Below are 22,101 nucleotides of genomic sequence, written 5' to 3'. Positions count from 1 at the left end.
ATAACTCTAAATGCTCGTTCGAGGCAATAGCTTCAATTATCTTCTTCATACCGGTGGCTGTTGCAAAGTTGGCTGAACCACCAGCTGCTGAATCAAGGATTTGTCTTGTTTGAATTCGAAGACCATTGACGAACATTTGCATTTGTTCAGTTTCATCCATGTTGTGAGTAGGACAAGCCACTAGGATTCTCTTGAATCATTTGTAGGTATCTCCTAGTGACTCACCCTCCTTCTGTTTGAAGTTTAGGATCTCATATCTTTTCCGCAATGACACAGATGCGGGAAAATACTCTTGCAAGAATGTTGTTTCCATGTGCTCCCATGTAGTGATACTACCAGCAGGTAAGGAATAGAACCACTCTTCAGCCTCATCTGCTAAAGTGAATGGAAACATACGAAGTCGGACTGCTTCTTCACTATGTCCAGGCATTTTCAGTGTTGTGCTCATGGTTAAAAATCTTTGCAGATACTTGTTGGCATCTTCATTCACTCTTCCAGAGAAGGACCTTCTTTCGAGTTGGTTAATGGTGCTGGGATGCAGCTGGAATTGTTCCATAGTAACCGGTTGGTTGACAATTGTCATACGACCACCCGGGGTGTTGGTTCCACCATAGTCACCGAGGAGTCTCTCTGGTGGTGGTGGATTAGCAGCCATGATTTCAGGAACTGTTTTCGTGTCTGAATCTGAGTTCTCTGAGTGCACTGAAACAACTTCTTCCTTCGCTTTCTTTGCTAATTCCAGTTTCTTTCTCTTAGCTTGTCGGAGTCGAGCGCGAAGAGTTCTTTCTGGATCTGCGTCAAAAGGAATATCCGGTGAGGCCTTACCTCGCATAAACAAGTTAGACAAAAATTAGAATTGAATAACAAAATTGTCACAGATAAAATTTTGGTTGGCAAGCAACAAAATTTCGATAGAATAGAAACTAAAATATGTAGTTTAGCAATCCCCGGCAACGGCGCCAAAAACTTGATCGGAAAAATAGCAAGTGTACTATTTTTACCGATGTAGTAATAAGGAGTTTTATTTCCAAGTATCTATCTCAAGGATTGCGTAGGAAATACTTATTTTAATTTGATTCTATCAGAACAAAAAGATAATGGTTTGGTTGTTTTGGAATTTATAATAGTAAACACAAAAATAGTAAAAATAATTGATTAAGATAAAAGATGCTAGGGTGAGTGGTTGAGTTAACCGGTTATGAATTCAGTCCCGATTTCCTTAATACATATGAAACATTCAATCACCTAACCTCAGAATGTTCTTACTTAAGTCCTTAAGGAAGAAACTATTAAACTACCAATTCTTACTCAAATGTCCATTCAATTAATCTTTGGTTTTAATCATACAAAATATCAACGTTTACGGTGATTTACGAAAGTTACTAGTCCTAGATGATGCATTCATAAACCCAATTGTGTGAAAACCCTACCAATCACAATCCTATTATTGGAAGTCATAGATTAATTTGTATTTGTCCGATACAAAAGCATAATAACATCACACAATTGAATTGAAATACGTAACATAGTAATCAAGAAATCATTGGTTCAAATTCATAGCATACGATAACATCAGGACCACCCCCCTAGCATCAGGGGGTTTAGCCTCTCATAGTACTTAAAGAACTCATAAAGTAAAGATTAGACATTACAAAGAATTAGGAAAGTTTGATCTTCAATGGTTGCTACCCTTGAATCTCGCCGTCTTCAAATCCGTCGTATTCGCTATCTTCTTCAATGTAATGCTTTCGTTCGTCTGTAAAAAGGTCCTTCTTCTTTCTCTTCCCAGCCTTCTTATAGCTTCAGATGACTCCCTTCCAAGCTAAAGGTCCAAACTACCCTTAATGAGCAGAATCGGTTCACACAGCAAAAATTAGGTTTTCCAAACTGCATTCAATCAACACGGCCGTGTGGTGGCACATGGGTGGCCGTGTTGTTCTTCAGCATTAATTATTTTCAGCATAAGTTACAGTGGCAACAACACGGGCCGTGTCCCTACACACGGGTGCCCTTGTTAATGCAATGTTTAAATCAACACGACCGTGTGGTGGCACACGGGTGGCCGTGTTGATCTCTGTTTTCTGCTCCCTCTCTGCTCTGCTTGATCAACAACACGGGCAGTGTTGTGGCACACGGGTGCCCGTGTTGACCTGCTGTTTTTTCATATTTTTGTCCTTCAGAGTGTCCAGAACTTCACCATTCTTGCTTTTAAACCTGTAACAATGACACTACCAAACAAAGCATAAACGAGATCTTTTTGACATAAACTCATAATCGAATGGAATGTAATACCATACCAACTAAACATGCTAATTGACTCAAATGCAACTAAAAATAAACATAAATCTTACCAAGGTGATGAAAATATGTCGGATTAGCGGCGGGAATTCAATGGAAATGGTGACCGATCAATATTCCACATCATGCACGATTATGATGTGATTAACGTCATTTCAACAATGAAATATGTGAAGACTTGAGCTCTAAGGGCTTTTTTTGGTTCGAAGAAGTATCGGATTCAGATATCTCGATCAAACATTTTTTCATTCACCCTGATAAATTTGGTTTATTGAGGACTTATTTTAGAGATTGGCGTTTTTAAATTATTATTGTGTGTACCAGAAAGTAGCGTCGTGACTTTCTTGACGATGTTACTTAGGAAAAAGTCATTTACTCAATTTTGTGGTAGACAATGCCTTCAATATGAAATATATTAGGCTTTGAATACTACCTACTTCTCTTATAAGGATTACACTTACTACCTTTGTGGATACGACAAGATAGAAGAATAATATCGCTCCAACTAAGGGTATAGACATTATCGGGGGTGGAAGGGGTGTTTTTCGGTAATATGAAGGTTTGCTCATATTATTGATCCAATCAACTTGCACTTATTTCCTTGGTAACTTATAGAACGGAAGCACATATTTGACTGATCTTAAAATGAATATGATAAGAGTATTATATTCTCCTTTGTGGTCGGGATCTACATCTTGATAATTACGTCACATTTTTTAAGGTTGGCTTTGAAACCTCTTTCTGTCAAATAAAAATCCCAAAAAAAATTCAGCTTTGACACTAAAGGTATACTTCTCCAGATTAAGTCTTTGTTATACTCTCAAACATGGTTGAACACATTGGCAAGATGGACTTTGTGTAACTGAACTCCGATGGATTTGACGATCATGTCATCCATATATACCTTTAATAAATCACTGATTCCTCCTTCAAAGGTCTTGTTCATCATTTTTTTGGTATGTCGAATCTGCCTTTTTCAAACCAAAGGGCATGACGTTGTATCTATAATTTCCATGCTCCATCATGAAGGTTATATTCTCTTTATCTACTTCATGCATGGGAATTTGATTATATTTGGAATAAGCGTATGTGAATGACACTAACTTGTATTTTGCTAAATTATTTACAAACTTATCAATGTTGAATAATGGGTATGAATCTTTAAGGTATGTGTAGTCAATGCATATCCTCCACTTACCTGATGTTTTCTTGACTAGGACAAATTTAGGACAATAACTCAATGTATTTTAGTTTAGAGAAAAAATTATTCTAAAGGAGTCCTCAAACAAAATTCTCGGTAGCTTCAACTTTTTTTAAGACTGGAACCTTCTCTTTTGAGATATGTATTGAAGATAGGGGTTGATGTTTAATAGATTAGAGGCCACATTGGGGTCTAAGTCAGTCATCTCATCCATGGAAATGGTGAAGATGGCGATTTGGATTTAAGGCACTTGATGAGGGCTTTTCCACGAAGTTGGGAGGTTAGCTCATATCGTTATTATTCTGGATGGATTTTTATTGAGCTTGATATATATGAATTATCCATATGGAATTGGCTTTGGAATCATCATTCTTGTTTTGGCAAAAATCTCGCACTTGTCATCTATCGTGATTTCATCTTAATATGCATCAAAATTTGAGATGTTAACGTCCAATCGATGTTGATTGGAAATACTAGTTCTTTTCACTTTCACATTTTCTAGACGTTTGTCGTAGTTAGGGCTTTAAGCAACATTACATGTATTTGACCAGCTCTTGTCAAGTCAATATGAATGGTTATCGAATTTTCATAAGTGTTGTGGTACATCATCTTCTAAAGGATGGTAGAAGAGACGATGTCAATAGATGTGAAGAAGGGTTTTCTCAAGATATAGTTATAGACATTTTTCAGAGGACTGCCACGAAATGTACTTCTACCATTCTCACATCTCTTCCTTCTCCGAGAGAGTCTATCAACCATATGCGGCCCCAAGGGCATGTTAAAGAGTTATTAAACGCCTGCAGAAGGATGTATGTGTAACAAGATAATCTCCTAATTTCCAATTCTAATTCTTCAAGGAGACCGATATACATGATGTCACAATAGCTTTCCCCGTCGGTCAAGCTCTAGATGCTTTGTGATTGATTATTCTAGCCGTTATCACCAATGGAAGTACTTTGTTGGGGATACCTCCCACCTTTTGGTTATTTCAGAACCCTAGAATGTGTCTTTCGTCTTTTAATTTCCCTTCTTAATCCTTCATATTTATTTTTTGTTGGAACTAAAGTTTCTTAGTGCATGGCGGAGTAATGCTTTGCTACAGTGGACTTGAGCTTTTCGTACGGTGGGGAAAGGGCTGACCTGCAAGGTTATCACTATAATGCCTAACCCAGTGGGAGAGTGAAAAGTGATATAAGAGTAAGAATGGATTTGAATACCTAAAAATGACGCATTTTCCCTCTTAGATAATGAGAATAATTTAAACTAAGAGAGGGGATAGTACTCCTAAAGGAAAAATTACCGACTTCATGGAGAATATAGAACTACTTGGCCTTTGTGCTTGCTATCTTTTCTTTACCATTAAGCCTTTCTTCTTGGGCCTTATGAGTGGCTTAAAATAGTTTCCCCCTAAGCTATTATCTCTATTTTGTAAGATGGGGGTCTACCGTAAATTCTCTAGCCCAACTGCTTGATTTGAGGAGGTGAAAAGACTTTGATGGGACATTACTCTCACTAGGAAGAAGCGTACTAAACACATATCTTTTAATAGGTAGCATTTGATGGGAAAAACTAACGCATGTACCTATGCTAGCTCGTAATAGTGCTTCCTCTTTTTTACAGTACTTGAGTACTTTAAACATTCTTCGATGAAATATCAATTATTGGTAGTACGTAGTGGATCATAGTATCCTTAATGGATGAGGCACTGATAAAAGGTTTCTTGAGCATTATTTTACTCTATTCTTTCATTCACAGCCTAGAACATAACTTATTTTTGCATTGCCAACTTCGTTCTTTCTTGTGAGCACTATTGTTCTAGTTTCTTGGCTATACTCATATATGACATTTTCTTATTGGTACTATTGGATAAGTTACTTCAAGCACAAAATGGGGTGAATTGTGGTATTTAAAATTCGTAATTAATTTTATACTCTTCTCGATTAAGATCATAGTAGTAATTTTGGTTGATTGAATTATAGTAAAAATAAAATAAAGAAAGTAAATTGAAGAAATTAAAAGGATATAGTTAGAGAGGTTGTACCATAGATTTATACATATTTGGCCGAATGTTGGCATAGTCATATCGTTGTGAGGTCTTATTGAGAGTTTTGACTATAAACTTTTGAGCTTTTGAAGGTCATGCCCACGAACCTTAATTTAATATGATCTTGAGATTTTTAAGGGATTATCCCCCAACCAATGACATATTTTACCCCGAGCTAAGCTAACATGCCGTTTTTAGATTTATGGCTTATCTCAATAACCAAAACAAAGATTTTTGCGGCAAAGCTTAAGAAACCAACCACGTAGACTTTATGACAGGTTTATCTCATGAATCAAACTCGAACTCTTAAGAGACTTTCATTCTTAAGAATTTAAATAACTAGCACGACCACTTACAAAATATTCATCTTCACAAGCAAAGCTTCACCTATAAGCACTAAGATAATATTAACTGGAAAAAAAATTCTAGAGAGAGAGAAAGAAATTTAGAAAGATAAATTCCAAAGAAATGGTAAAATATTGGAAAGTTGAGTTAAAACAAGTTAATGTGAGCGCCTTTATATAGGAGTTGGAGGATCCAAAAAAGTAAATGATTCATAGGCTAAATTAATGAGTCGATCAATTGGTATAAAACTTTAATTAATTGGCAAACTCATTTTTAATCCATTAGCAATCCCAAATAGAAAAGTTTGGATATAGAATCGTTCTAAGTCATTAATGTGTTATCCTTATCATTTAGGTATTGGATTATAACTCTTCCAATCGTATAGCTCAATGCTCCAATCGGTTGGCTGGATCATAAAAGTTTTGCCAACCGATTGACATAACTTACCAATCGATTGATTAATTCAAAAATATTTTGGAAAAAGGTTTGGAAAACTTTTTAATAACTTGGCTTGGCTAAGAAAATAATTTTCAAGATAAAATATTTGAAAAGAAATTTTAGGTGTGTGTGTGTGTGTATGATATGTGTGTGTATGTATGTGTGTGCACGTGTGCGTGTGCGTGTGTGTGCGGATGCGCGTGTGATTATATGTGTATGTGTGGAACTTTATTGCTTTAATTTGTGTTTATGTTTTTAACTTATGTTTATTATAAGAATATGATTATCAACCTAAAACAACAATAAAACATATTTCATTTTATTTGTTGTAAAATTCAGTAATTTATGCCATATTTGATGAATTTATGTATAAAATTTATGTTTTGTAATAAATCATTAAAGTTATTGTAGTGAAATTACATGAATTGAAAATACAAGGAAACAACAAATTTAGGTATTCCAAAAATGCATACTCTCATGTAAAAGGAACAAGTTACCTTATAAAGATGGACAAAAGCAGTCTAGAGCAAGGCATGTAGAATAGGATCTAAGATCTGATTTCTCCCCATGGATGGTAGTATCCAGCTTTGATTTTATCTGGTATTTATACTTTAGAGAACTTCTTTCCCTTGTTTCTTTCTCGAACAGTACTCAAAATTATTTGAAGCTTTTTTAAACCGAGAGAAAATTCTTGAGTCTACTTCTTTCTTTATCTGAGTCTTCCTAATGGATAATCATTTTGTCTTGAGAAATCTTTTGGATAACCTCTTTTTTTCCTCCTTAGGACTTATAATAATATTGAACTCTAGGCATACTAAATTTGACACCCTTTTACTCCAAAAGAACTTGAAACTCAACCATAGGTTAGTAGAAAATGAATTTAATTAACTAAGCACTTAATAAATCACTTATTAGATAATCAATCATAGTTTTACGATTTTTCAATCTCTATTAAGTGTACTACCTCAAAATCTCAAGGTACCTTGAGAAACTTCCCCTTTCGAGGAAATGACAAAACACTGCCGATTTTTCTTCTCTACGAATCATTTGATACGAGAGTTGGTCCAAACGTAGGTTTGATAAATCCATTACAAATTTATCATCTTAACCGTTTAATAGGTTATGTGATCGCATCCGTTGAATGATACCATCAACGTCAAGAGCATCAGGATAGACAAATGCCATCAAATAACCACTTCTTCTTGTGCACCCAATATATTTAAGGAAGCTTTCCAATCTTTTGATTATAATATTTCTATGGGAATGTTGATATGCAATTCCTTTATAAACATATCTATTAATATTCTGAATGAAATGGTCCTTAATGGTTCTCCATTCTTTAGTTAAAGGCAGATTCTCTTAAGTTGATTTCTTTAACTTGAACATATCCATTTGGACTTTAGTCTTCCTTTTATCTTTGATATTTTTCTTTCCCTTGACTTTTATATTTCAATGATGTTATTTAAGGGATACCTGCAAAAGTAACAACCTATACTTTTACCTACTCGGAGTTAGTTCACTAAAAGTAATATGCATGAGTTATCCATAGTCATGATACTTTTGAAAAGTGGTTTAAAAGTATTTCACATTTAGATTTTATAGACCATGCATATAGAGGAATTTAACATACTTTATAACCTTTGTTACATAACTTACCTAATATTAAGTAACTTTTGCAATAAAGTTGTAATTAATTAGAACAGCTAAAGGGTAAGATTAGAGATCATACCAAAACTCAAAGAATCAATAATTTTGTCTTGTTGTCATTAGGAAAATAAATTTCTTCCCTCGTATGAGTGGATTAATAAAATATATTTATTTCTTCACTTGTGTAACTTGAAGAGTAATTTCCGGTATCATCATCTACATCACAACTTGACATTTCTACCTTTGGTATCCAAATCTTTTGGGTCCTTTGATGTTATTGGATTACATATTATGAGCATACATCTTTCTCTTTTTAATTTCACATGGATCTTTATAAAAGTATGAAGGAGAGTGTCATTATTTTCTCTTATGACTCTTTTTGATAAAACAAAACATGGAAATGTGGCCGTCTTTATTGCAGTAATTGCATTTTAGGGTTTTGTATTTAGATTTTTGTTAGGAATTACAAATATTGCTAAAAAATTTAGTATTGTTCTTAGGTTCATAACCAATACCATCCTTATTGTAAGACGCCCTTTAGTTACCCAACAGAAGATTCAAGTTGTATCTCCATTTAATGAATTTATCAAGTGTGTTTTAAATATCATCAATTTTATTTTTCAAAATGTTGCATTGATCACACTAGATAGATTCACCCATAACTTTATGATATGAGAAAAAGTTTTGAATTAGATCATATTGTCTCTCTCTAAGACTTTCTATTTCTTCCAATAGGTTTTTATTTTTCAATTCAAATGAAGAGATAAAGTCTTTGGAAGTAGAGATAGTTTGTTCTAATTTACATGTTTCTTTTGTTAGCTTTTTACAAATGAGAAATAAATTTTGATACGAAAAGTGAGAGGTTTCATCATCGTCTTGATGATTTTCCGTTAGAAAAATGTTTGCTTCTTCCTTATCATCATTGTCATCCCAAGATATGTAGGTTCTCTTAGATTCTTTTTGCATTTTCTTGGATCTTCTATGATTTTGGTTTTTAGGGCAATTTGGTATTTTGTACCCTTTCTCTCCACATTGATGACATGTAAGAATTGACAATGAACTTTCTTCACTTTTCTTTTGGAGTCTTGAAGTTTATTTTCCGTGCCTTAAGAACTCTTTAAATTTTTGAAACATGAGCTTCGTAAATTTACTAATCTCACTTTGATAGTCTTCATCTCCTGATTCCATGTCTTAGATATTGGTATCTTTAAGTGTAATTCATTTCCTCTCATGTCATCTTCTTCATCATCATCAAGTATTTTCAGCTTCATCTCATATTCTTGCAATTTACCAAAGAGTGTGTGTGTGTCTATGGTTGCTAAATCCTTAGATCCATAAATTGAAGTGACTTTAGGTTGCCAACTATGGTTTAGGCATCTAAGCATTTTTATAACCAATTCTTGATTTGAAAATGTTTTTCTCATAGTTCTCATATGACTCACGATATGGGTAAATTATGTTTGCATCCGATTAATGCTCTCTTCAAGTTCATAGTAAAAAGTTCATACTCATAGGTTAATGTGACCAAACTTTCCCTTTCCACCTTAGTAGTACATTCATGGGTAATTTGGAGTATGTCCCACATTTCATTCGCAGGCTCGTTGTGAGAAACACACAAAAACTCATCAAGATCGAGAGTTGTAGTGATGACAACTTTCGATTTCAAACTACAATGTGTAACACCCTTCTAAAATACCCCAAATATTTAATTAAAATAACAACATATAAATCAGAGTAATCATGCAATTAAGGGTGTCACACATTTTATTTCGCACCATTCGTCATACTATTTAGTCATGCTCATTATTTAACTCAAAACATAAAGTATTGCACAATACGCAGCGGATAGAGATCAAATCGATCATTCAAAACATGTAACATACTACATGTAAACTGGTTCAACAAACATCAACAACACAATTAAAAATGTTCCCTCCCGATGTTACATCTATCAGAGCATGACCCACTAAGGAGACTACACTAGACTCCAAGCATTAGCTTCTACTCAATCACTGCTCGTTACCTGAAAAATAGTTGTAAGGGTGAGTTCCTCAATCGATATAATAAGCATTATAGAATATAATGTCATGTTAAGTAATTTAACACATTAATCACCCTAATCGTATCACACATTCAGTAACGGCACATCAACTCAATATCATACTCAATATCAACACAATTCATACTCATGCTCAATGCCAACACAACACACGTATAACATTGGAATACATCCATTCATATTATACACTACACATATATTATGCAATGAGACTCCATGCATGCTACCCCATAATACCCATTAAACGACGATAAACCCCCCTTACCTGAGTTAATCCGGCAATCTCCAAGCTCCAAGCTTTTCTCTTCTCCAACCTTTGCCCTTGCTCTTCCTCTTTGCCCTTTCTCCACTTTCCACTTTTCAGCCGCTTCTCTGTTTCACGTAAAACTCTTTTTACCAAATGGGATTCTTTTTCCTTACTTCACACTTATATATTTTCCAATAATTATTATTCCAAAATAATAATAATAATAATAATCCAATAATTCCAATTATTTAACTAAATTAATAAATATAATATTAATTTAAATCAAATAATTATCTTATTTTTATTGGGGTGTTACAACTCTCCCCCACTAAAAGAGTTTTCGTCCTCGAAAACATACCTCAAGCGAATAATTCCGGATGAGACTCCTTCATCTGACTCTCCAGTTCCCAAGTCACATCGCCACCTGCTGGTCCTCCCCAAGCTACCTTCACCAAGGCAATCTCTTTACCCCGCAACTGCTTCAACTCTCGATCCTCAATCCTCATAGGTGATGTTTCAACAGTCAGGTTATCTCTCACCTGTACATCATCTATTTGGACTACATGCGACGGATCATGAATGTACCTCCTCAGCTGAGACACATGAAAAACCTCATGCAAATTCGCAAGCGACGGCGGTAAAGCGATACGATAGGCTACCTCCCCTATCCTCTCCAAAATCTGATAAGGACCAATAAATCGAGGTGTCAACTTCTTCGACTTCAAAGCTCGACCAACACCAGTTATCGGAGTGACACGAAGAAACACATGATCTCCCTCTTGAAACTCAAGTGACTTCCTCCTCTTGTCGTGATAACTCTTCTGACGACTCTGAGCAATTCTCATCTTCTCCTGAATCATCTTAATCTTTTCCGTGGTTTGTTGAACAATCTCCGGTCCAACCACAGCACTCTCACTGGACTCATACCAACATAAAGGTGTCCGACATCTCCTACCATACAAAGCTTCAAACGGTGCCATACCAATGCTCGAATGAAAACTATTGTTGTAGGTAAACTCAATCAAAGGTAAATAACTATCCCAAGCACCTCCCTTTTCCAAAACACAAGCTCTCAAAAGATCTTCCAATGACTGAATCGTCCTCTCGGTCTGACCATCAGTCTGCGGATGATATGCAGAACTCAATCTCAGCTTAGTTCCTAAAGCCTTCTGCAAACCTTCCCAGAACTTCGATGTAAATCTAGGATCTCTGTCTGAAACAATACTCGACGGAATACCATGCAAACTTACAATCTTCTCAATATACAACTCAGCTAATTTCTCTAACGGATAATCCATTCTGATCGGAATGAAATGAGCCGACTTTGTCAATCTGTCAACAATCACCCAAATAGCTTCACAATTCTTAATTGTCCTCGGCAAACCAGACACAAAATCCATACTGATACTATCCCACTTCCACTCTGGAATAGTCAACGGTTGCATTAGCCCAGACGGCTTCTGATGCTCAATCTTTGACTTCTGACAAGTCAAACAGGAATAAACAAAACTCGCAATTTCTCTTTTCATTCCCGGCCACCAAAATAACTTTTTCAAATCATGATACATCTTCGTAGCTCCAGGATGAATACTCAGGCCACTACGATGTCCTTCCTCCAGAATACTCTTCTTAAGTTCGGTAACATCCGGAATACACACCCGATTCCCAAATTTCAAAATACCATTCTCATCAACTCTGAATTCACCACCTTGACCTTGATTCACTAAAGTCAACTTATCAACCAAAAGCACATCGGATTTCTGACCCTCTCTAATCTCATCCAGAATACTACTCGTTAACTTCAACATTCCCAATTTAACACTATTGTGAGTACTCTCACACACCAAACTCAAGTCTCTAAACTGCTCAATTAAATCCAATTCTTTAACCATTAACATAGACATATGCAATGATTTCCGACTCAATGCATCAGCCACCACGTTTGCTTTACCCGGATGGTAATTCAAACCAAAGTCATAATCCTTCAGAAACTCTAACCATCTCCTCTGTCTCATATTCAGCTCTTTCTGATCAAACAAATACTTTAAACTTTTATGGTCACTGAAAACCTCAAATCTTGACCCATACAAATAATGCCTCCACAACTTCAGAACAAAAACCACAGCTGCCAACTCTAAATCGTGTGTCGGATAGTTCCTCTCATGAACCCTCAGTTGTCTCGAAGCATAAGCTATAACCTGCTTATTCTACATCAACGCACCACCCAAACCCAACAATGAAGCATCACAGTAAACCTCAAATGATTCCGACGAACTCGGTAATATCAGAATAGGAGCAGTAGTCAACCTTCTCTTTAACTCTTGGAAACCTTCTTCACACTTTGAGTCCCAAACAAACGCTTGCCCCTTTCTAGTCAACATCGTCAATGGTAATGCCAACTTAGAAAATCCCTCAATGAACTTCCTATAGTAACCAGCCAATCCAAGGAAACTTCGAATCTCAGCAACAGACTTCGGAGCTTCCCACTTAGACACCGCTTCTATCTTAGAAGGATCAACAGCAACACCACCTCTTGAAATCACATGACCAAGAAAACTAACCTCCTGTAACCAAAATTCACACTTGGATAGTTTAGCAAATAACTTCTTTTCTCGTAGAACTCCTAAAACCACTCTCAAATGTTCAGCATGTTCTTCTTCAGATTTCGAATACACCAAAATATCGTCAATAAACACCACAACAAACTTGTCTAGGTACGGATGGAAAATCCTATTCATATACTCCATAAATACTCCAGGCGCATTAGTCACACCAAAAGGCATTACAGAATACTCATAAAGTCCATACCTTGTTCTGAAAGCAGTCTTCTGAATATCCTCAGTTTTCACACGTATCTGATGATACCCAGATCTCAAATCTATTTTGCTGAACACACTCGCACCAACCAACTGATCCATCAAATCATCAATCCTCGGCAAAGGATACCGATTCTTGATCGTCACTTTATTCAGTTGCCTGTAGTCCACACACAACCTCATATTACCTTCTTTCTTCTTAACCAATAATACTGGTGCACCCCACGGTGACACACTCGGACGAATAAATTTCTTATCCAACAGATCTTCCAGCTGACTCTTCAATTCAGCTAACTCAACAGCAGACATACGGTACGGAGCCATCGATATCGGTCTAGTACCAGGTACCAAATCAATCGAGAATTCAACTTCACGCTCTGGCGGCAATTCATTCACTTCTTCAGGAAACACATCAGGAAAATCACACACCACGGCTAGATCGCAAATCACCAGTTTATCTTTAGCCTCCAAAGTCGCTAACAGCATAAACAACTCTGCCCCACCTGCTACTTCCTCATTCACCTGCCTTGCTGATAGAAACAAATCCTTACCTTCCTCAATCTCAGGAAATATCACAGTCTTATCAAAACAGTTGATAGAAACTCGGTTAAACACCAACCAGTTCATACCCAAGATAACATCAATCTGCACTAATGGAAGACACACAAGGTCTATCCCAAAGTCTCTACCAAAAATACTCAAAGGACAATTCAAACAAACTGAAGTAGTAGTCACTGAACCCTTCGCAGGAGTATCAATCACCATACTTCCATGCATCTCAGATATCTCTAACTTAAGTTTCACAGCACAGTCCAAAGATATAAAGGAATGAGTAGCACCGGTGTCAATAATAGCTACAAGAGGAAAGCCATTAATATAACACGTACCTCGGATCAAACGATCGTCTGCAAAAATCTCAGAACCCGATAAAGCAAAGACCTTGCCTCCCGACTGGTTCTCCTTCTTTGGCTTAGGACACTGTGGACTGATATGACCCACCTCTCCACAGTTGAAGCAAGTCAGAGTCTTCAACCGGCACTCTGCAGCCAAATGACCACCTTTACCACACTTGAAACACTTCTTCTCGGCACTGGTACACTCGTGGAAACGATGTCCCTCCTGACCACATCTGTAACACTTAGCAGGAGCACTAGAGTCTCCCCCACTAGGCCTCTTCATCCCACTCTGTCTCTGGAAACCTTTGCCAGCTGCATACGGTTTCCCACGATCGTTCTGATTCTTGCCTTTCCTATCAACCCTCTGCTGATAGCTCTCTGCTCTAGCCTTGGTATCCTGTTCAAAAATCCTGCAACAGTCAACCAGATCAGAAAACACTCTAATCCGCTGATACCCAATAGCCTGCTTGATCTCAGGACGTAACCCGTTCTCAAACTTCACACATTTTGAAAATTCTCCAGCAGCCTTATTATAGGGAGTGTAATACTTCGACAGCTCTGTGAACTTAGCAGCATACTCAGTAACAGACTTGTTACCCTGCTTCAATTCTAAGAACTCTATCTCTTTCTTTCCTCTGACATCTTCTGGAAAGTACTTCCTCAGGAATCTCTCTCTGAACACAGCCCAAGTGATCTCAGTATTCCCAGCAGATTCCAACTCAGTGCGGGTAGCAACCCACCAATCATCAGCTTCCTCTGACAGCATATGCGTACCGAACCTGACCTTCTGGTTATCGGTACACTCAGTAACTCGGAAGATTCTCTCGATCTCCTTCAACCACTTCTGAGCACCATCTGGATCGTATGCTCCCTTGAACATTGGAGGATTGTTCTTCTGGAACTCACTCAATTGACGAGCAGCTCCCATTCCCACAACATTCAGATTCCCTCCAAGTACTCCAGCTAGCATACCCAGAGCCTCAGCAATCGCAGCATCGTCTCTACCTCTTCCAGCCATCTCTATTCTGAAAACCCAACAAGCTAAAACAATAAGTACTGACAGGGTTTCGCAACACCTATCCCGTACAGGGGAAACAGAATAATTACGACTCGACTCGACCGACTATGCTCTGATACCACTAATGTAACACCCTTCTAAAATACCCCAAATATTTAATTAAAATAACAACATATAAATCAGAGTAATCATGCAATTAAGGGTGTCACACATTTTATTTCGCACCATTCGTCATACTATTTAGTCATGCTCATTATTTAACTCAAAACATAAAGTATTGCACAATACGCAGCGGATAGAGATCAAATCGATCATTCAAAACATGTAACATACTACATGTAAACTGGTTCAACAAACATCAACAACACAATTAAAAATGTTCCCTCCCGATGTTACATCTATCAGAGTATGACCCACTAAGGAGACTACACTAGACTCCAAGCATTAGCTTCTACTCAATCACTGCTCGTTACCTGAAAAATAGTTGTAAGGGTGAGTTCCTCAATCGATATAATAAGCATTATAGAATATAATGTCATGTTAAGTAATTTAACACATTAATCACCCTAATCGTATCACACATTCAGTAACGGCACATCAACTCAATATCATACTCAATATCAACACAATTCATACTCATGCTCAATGCCAACACAACACACGTATAACATTGGAATACATCCATTCATATTATACACTACACATATATTATGCAATGAGACTCCATGCATGCTACCCCATAATACCCATTAAACGACGATAAACCCCCCTTACCTGAGTTAATCCGGCAATCTCCAAGCTCCAAGCTTTTCTCTTCTCCAACCTTTGCCCTTGCTCTTCCTCTTTGCCCTTTCTCCACTTTCCACTTTTCAGCCGCTTCTCTGTTTCACGTAAAACTCTTTTTACCAAATGGGATTCTTTTTCCTTACTTCACACTTATATATTTTCCAATAATTATTATTCCAAAATAATAATAATAATAATAATCCAATTATTCCAATTATTTAACTAAATTAATAAATATAATATTAATTTAAATCAAATAATTATCTTATTTTTATTGGGGTGTTACACAATGCATATTTTATTTATCATATTTTGTCCAATCCTTTTTGGGTGTGTTTTCTACACACCACCATTAACTGTTTGTTTAGGAATAAATGGATCTTCCTTCACAACTTTACAAATACCACGATCCATCCTGTCATACCCTAATTTTGGCCCTGAATCGCTGAATCAATCCAGTCATCGAATCATTAACATCATATGCATATCATAACATGCATAATGTCCAAATTGTCAGTCAAAATAATTTCTCAGATTTATAGACAGATCGGTCAAACTGAATCTCAACTGTGCGTAAAATCAGTGGACAACAAAATTTCAAAATCGAGCTTGCAAACGTCAATTATATTAATCTACATTTCACGTAATTTAACCTGACGTGCTCGTTTTATTTTTTTGACTTGTTTTGGTCGCATTTTGATCAGTCTGGGTCTGTTAACCGGTAAAAATTTATTTCAAAATTAAATCAAACGCCGTATATTTTCAAGAAATTTATTTCACGCTGATCATTTTGGTGCAGTCAATTTATTTTTTCAGGAATTTTTGCGCTCGACTTTTTTTTATTTAGAGACTTTTATTTTTGTACTTTTTTTCAGAGGTCTAGAAAAATTAAATATAATTATTTGTGTTTTTATTATATTTTTATTTTAATTATTTTTTAATATTTAATTTTATTCAATTTTAATTAATATTATTTAATTTTATTTCTAAAATGAACAGCAGCGACACGGTTGGAAATTAAAACTTTTAGTAACCCTAATAATATAGTATATATACTGAGGTTTGCTGAAAGTTGAAACGGAGGAAAAAAATCCACACACGCAGCTGAGAGAAATTCATCTCTTATCAAATAGTAGTCGCCACTCACATTTCGATATGATCCTTGTTTTGAAACGTTGCCTCTTTGGAACTATGCCTTGTTTTTAGTTTATATATATCATGTTTACATAACAGTGAAAGCGGTGAAAGCATGTACGTACGTTTTACTTAGCTTATATATATCATGTTTACATAACAGTGAAAGCATGTACGTATGTTTTACTGTTCTTGTTTTAGTTTTTATAGTTCTTAGTGAAGTATATATATATATATATATGTTTAGGTTATTTGATCGAATCACGTCAATACGTTGTTTGCATATTTTTGTACATGATGCGTGACATTTGTGTCAGTTCGATCCGGTTGCGATGATCGTATTTTTGCTATATATATATATATATATATATATATATATATATATATATATATATATATATATATATATATATATATATATATATATATATATTATATATATATATATATATATATATACTTGAAGTGTGATAATAATTTTTAATTATTATTTATGTTTAGGTTATTTGATCGAATCACGTCAATACATTGTTTGCATATTTTTGTGCATGATGCGTGACATTTGTGTCGGTTCGATCCGGTTGCGATGATCGCATTTTTGCATTAGAACATTGTTGGTTTTTGCTTAGCACTCTTAAATTCCTTTTTCGTTGCGTTTCTTTTTGATAAATTTAGATCTTAATGATTTTTATCCATATTGCGATGATCACGTTAAGTGTAACAAACTATTGGTTGACTTAACGGTTTATGTGCGATATTTTAATTGATTCTCATTTGCGTTTCGATTTTATACATGCGTTGGATGGTTTAGCATAACGTTGATTCACTTTTTATGCGCTTACCAATTCGCGTTTCGACCCGCAACTTTGTGTTAATTTGATTTTTTGTTATATCATTATTTCTTTATTCGACTTGTGATGACCGCTCATGCGTTAGCAATTTGCATGTTTCGGTTTGTACTAAGAAGAACGATCCAACATTGTTATGTTTATATCGAATTAAACTTCTTGTGTTAGCTTTTGCACGTCTTCGTGTACGCGACTTTGATTCGCGTCTTTGCATCATGATTTTAATCCGTGCACTTTTCTTTTTGCTTTACTTTTCCAATTCATTTATTATGAATGTGTGATGTAAATATTGTGTACGCTCTCGTATTTTTTTATTTTTTATCATTGTTGAATGCTTGTATGTACATTCGATTCTTGTGGCGTTTGATTTACGCCTTGCGCTTGAGTTTATGTCGCTACATTTGAACTTGCACCCCTTCGTGATCCAATTTGCATCCTCTATGTTATTAATCTTATTCATCGTATTTAACCATCGGTTTCAATTCATTTCTAATCACTTACCCAAAATCATTTTCAAAACTATTTTGCAAAGCAAGTCAAAAGCTTGATCCAATGTCAAGCTATTTAAAAAATCATCTCAAAACAAACCCATTTGAAACTTTTCTTTTCAAACCGTTCCCACTATCTCGATTTATCAACCATCCATATTAAAATCATTTTTCAAACTATAAAATCACTTCAATTTTTTTTCATAACCATAAACAAACCTCGATCAACATCGAGTGCATTTTCCCAATAAAACTTCAAAATACTTAAAAATGTATGATGAAGAAGAAGAAAGGAATGAAGATATAAAGGGTATTAAAGAGAATCTTCATATTCTTGAGAAGAGACGGAGGGTAATGGAAGGTGACCAAGTCTTTGGTGTTGCCGCTAGGGAGATGTGCCTAGTATCTGGTCTTGTAATTCCTGCAAAATTCAAGACTCCTGACTTTGATAGATACGAGGGCCATACATGTCCTAAGAGCCAACTTGTTATGTACTACCGGAAAATGGATGCCCATGTTAAAGACGATAAGATCATAATCCACTTCTTTCAAGACAGCTTGAAGGGCGCCCCCTCTAAGTGGTACCTAAGCCTCGATCAGAGTCGTATCCGGTGTTTCCAAGACTTGTCTGATGCTTTCATAAAGCATTACAAATACAACATGGATATGGCTCCAGACAGAAGAGAATTTCTAAATATGTCTCAAAAAGACAACGAGTCATTTAAAGAAGAGAGAGATGGCCTCTCAGGTTGAACCACCTTTGGCAGAAAAATAATTAGTCAATTGGTTTATGGATATTGTACAACCAATGTTCTATGAGAGGATGGTGGGAAGTGTGTCTACAAGTTTTACTGACTTGGTAGTTGTAGGCATTAAAGTTGAACTCGGTTTGAAGAATGGAAAGATGATCAGTGTTGCTGGAACTTCTAATAACAACAATGCTAAGAAGTTTCTCGGAAATTTTTAGGAAAAAAAGGAAGGAGAGACGAATGATATGTCGTCCAGTCGAGGAAGAAGTCAATCATGGAGAAAGCAACAACGACAGTTCACTCAACAACAACCAGCATACCCTGTGTAGTATGTTCAACAACCATATGTGGCAGCAATTGGGCCATATTTCAACCAACAACATGTACATGTTTATCAACAAGTTCAGCAAACACCAATTTATCAACCCGCTCAGGTTGCTCCTGCATATCACCAAGCGCCTGCAGCCCCAACATATCAGCAACCAATAGCTCAAGCTCCTCGTTAGAATGAACCTTCTCAGAATAGAAGACAAGGTGTTAAACCTCCCTTCAGTCCGATTTCGATGACGTATACTGAGTTATATCCCTCTCTATTGCAAAAGGGGTTAGTGGTTCCTAGACCTTTGGGTCCACCTCCTGATCCTTTTCCTCCATGGTATAACCCAAATGCTCATTGCCCTTTCCATGAGGGTGCACCTGGGCATGATTTAGAAGGATGTTATGCTTTGAAGCATATAGTGCGAGAATTGGTGGAAAATAAGATTCTTTCATTCAAAGACTTGGGGCCTAATGTCAAGAGTAATCCTTTGCCATCACATGAAAATGTTAATGCAATTTAAGAAGCATCGGATGGTGATGTGATCAAAGATGTTGCAAATATCAAGACTCATTTGCTAGCGTTCCATGCGAGACTAGTAGAAGCTGGTTTAGTTAGTGCTTGTCATAAAGATTGTGAAGAATTTGCCATTCATCCAGGAGGGTGTGAGATGGTACGAAAAGATGTCCAAGACTTGATGAACCAAGGAGTGTTACAAGTTAGTAGCCTCGTGAGAAAAGATGAAGTAGTTGTAATTGAGCCATTTTTCAATTTACCAGAGCCAGTTGAGATAACCTATAGAAGAAAAGATATTGTTCAGTCGGTTATTCACTCATCACTCGTGGTTATTTGCATGCCTGGTCCTTTCCCCTATGAAAGTACTAAGGCAGTACCATGGAAATATGATATAACTGTCATTGACAAAGAGTCTGAAGAGGTTAGACGAGAGGAAAGTTTGAAGGTTGATGGTGCCAATGTTACAAACATCGCAGGGACGAGCCAAATGACTCGCAGTGGGCGGATTTACACTCCCCAGTTTAATGTGGCCTCTCAAGCACCAAACAAAGAAACTACAATTGCAGTCCCTGTTAGGGGGCAAAATATGGTTCAATCCAATGAAGATGCTGAATTTTTGAAGATCATTAAAAAGAGTGATTACAAAGTAGTTGATCAGTTGCACCAGACGCCATCAAAAATGTCCATTTTATCCTTGCTTATGTGTTCCCCAACTCATAGGAATGCATTATTAAAAGTGCTAGCACAAGCCCACGTCACTCAAGATATAACGGTTGGTCAGTTTGATGGAGTGGTTGCCAATATCACATCTTGCAACACCCTGAGTTTCAATGGTGGAGAGTTGTCAAAGGAAGGACAAAATCACAATAGCGCCTTGCATGTGTCAGTGAAGTGCCAAGAGGATACTCTAGCAAGAGTTTTAGTGGATACAGGGTCCTCCCTCAATGTTCTACCAAAGAGGACACTTGCCAAATTAGATTTTCAAGGATTAAAAATGAGGCCAAGTGCACTAATTGTTAAAGCATTTGATGGGTCCCGGAGGATTGTGATTGGTGAAGTGAAGTTACCAATTTTGATTGGTCCACATGTATTTAACATAACTTTCCAGGTCATGGATATCAACCTTGCCTATAATTTCCTATTGGGGAGACCTTGGATACATGCCGTTGGGGCAGTAACCTCCAATTTACATCAGAAAATGAAGTTTGTCATCAATAATAAGCTTGTAATCATCTCTGGTGAAGAAGATCTCATGGTTAGCCACCTTTCCTCCTTTCGTTACATCGAGGCTGATGAAGATGCCTTGGAAACTTCTTTCCAAGCTCTGGAGATAGCCAATACCACTTTTGTGGAAGTGAAGGAGTCTGTGGAGAAAGTCATCCCGTCATTTGCATCTGTTAAAAGGACAAAGACAACTATTGAGAATGAGAGTCCTGAAGGTTGGGGACAAGTTATTGACATTAGCATGAAGAAAGGTCGTTTTAGTTTGGGGTACAAGCCATCCGTTAAAGAAGGATCCCCGGTCCCTACAAAGGATTGTATATGACGAATTCAAGAAGTATTCCTCAGTGCAGGCTATGTCTATGGAGATCAAGTCAACACAGTTAAAGAAGACACTGAAGATGAAGACATAACAAATTTGGTGTATCAGTGTGAAGTAACTTTGACCAATTGGGAAGCAATTGAGATTCCTGAAGTCATTCCTATATCAAAGTAATTGGTTTTTTCCTTTGGTTTCTAAATCGTTAACTCTGCCCAAGACTAACAGATCATGTTGTAGGGCCTCTTTTCATTTTCAAAATCATCATGATGAATAAAAGGCATTTTGTTAAATTCTTGTTGTTCATTTTATTGTTTTCTTTTCAGAAAATGGCAATCTTTTCAAAAGCTACAAAAAAACGTTTTCCTTTTGCATTTTTTCCACTTTTAATAAAAAAGAAATCATTCAAAAACATGTAGAATAATCAATAAACCCGTTGAATCCAATGACTTTGCTCTCTCTCATAACTTTGAGTTCCCTATCTACCAAGCGGAAGAAGGGGGCGAGGAAGATTGTGATATCCCCAATGAATTGGCAAGGCTGCTCGAGCACGAGTCTAAAGCCCTCTAGCCACATCAAGAGCCGGTGGAGATAATCAACCTTGGCACAGAGGAAGATAAGAGGTCAAGATTGGAACCACGCTTGGGAAAGCATCAAAGAAAGATTGGTTAAGTTGTTGCAAGAGTTCGTAGATGTGTTCGCATGGTCATACCAG

The 22,101-nt window shown here is 36.5% G+C and overlaps 1 protein-coding gene across 1 annotated transcript; it reads left to right on the top strand.

The window, feature by feature from the left end:
* The first annotated feature begins 19,577 nt into the window (after positions 1-19,577).
* On the top strand, positions 19,578-21,563 carry LOC127094336 (uncharacterized). The gene is made up of 3 exons (XM_051033178.1): positions 19,578-19,812; positions 19,855-21,321; positions 21,421-21,563. The coding sequence occupies exons 1-3, from the start codon at positions 19,578-19,580 to the stop codon at positions 21,561-21,563; spliced, it is 1,845 nt and encodes a 614-aa protein (XP_050889135.1).
* Positions 21,564-22,101: the final 538 nt, after the last annotated feature.

The sequence above is a fragment of the Lathyrus oleraceus genome, chromosome 6 (genome assembly GCF_024323335.1).
Source record: "Lathyrus oleraceus cultivar Zhongwan6 chromosome 6, CAAS_Psat_ZW6_1.0, whole genome shotgun sequence".
NCBI classification, from domain to species: Eukaryota; Viridiplantae; Streptophyta; class Magnoliopsida; order Fabales; family Fabaceae; genus Lathyrus; species Lathyrus oleraceus.
This window is presented reverse-complemented; position numbering and strand designations above follow the sequence as displayed.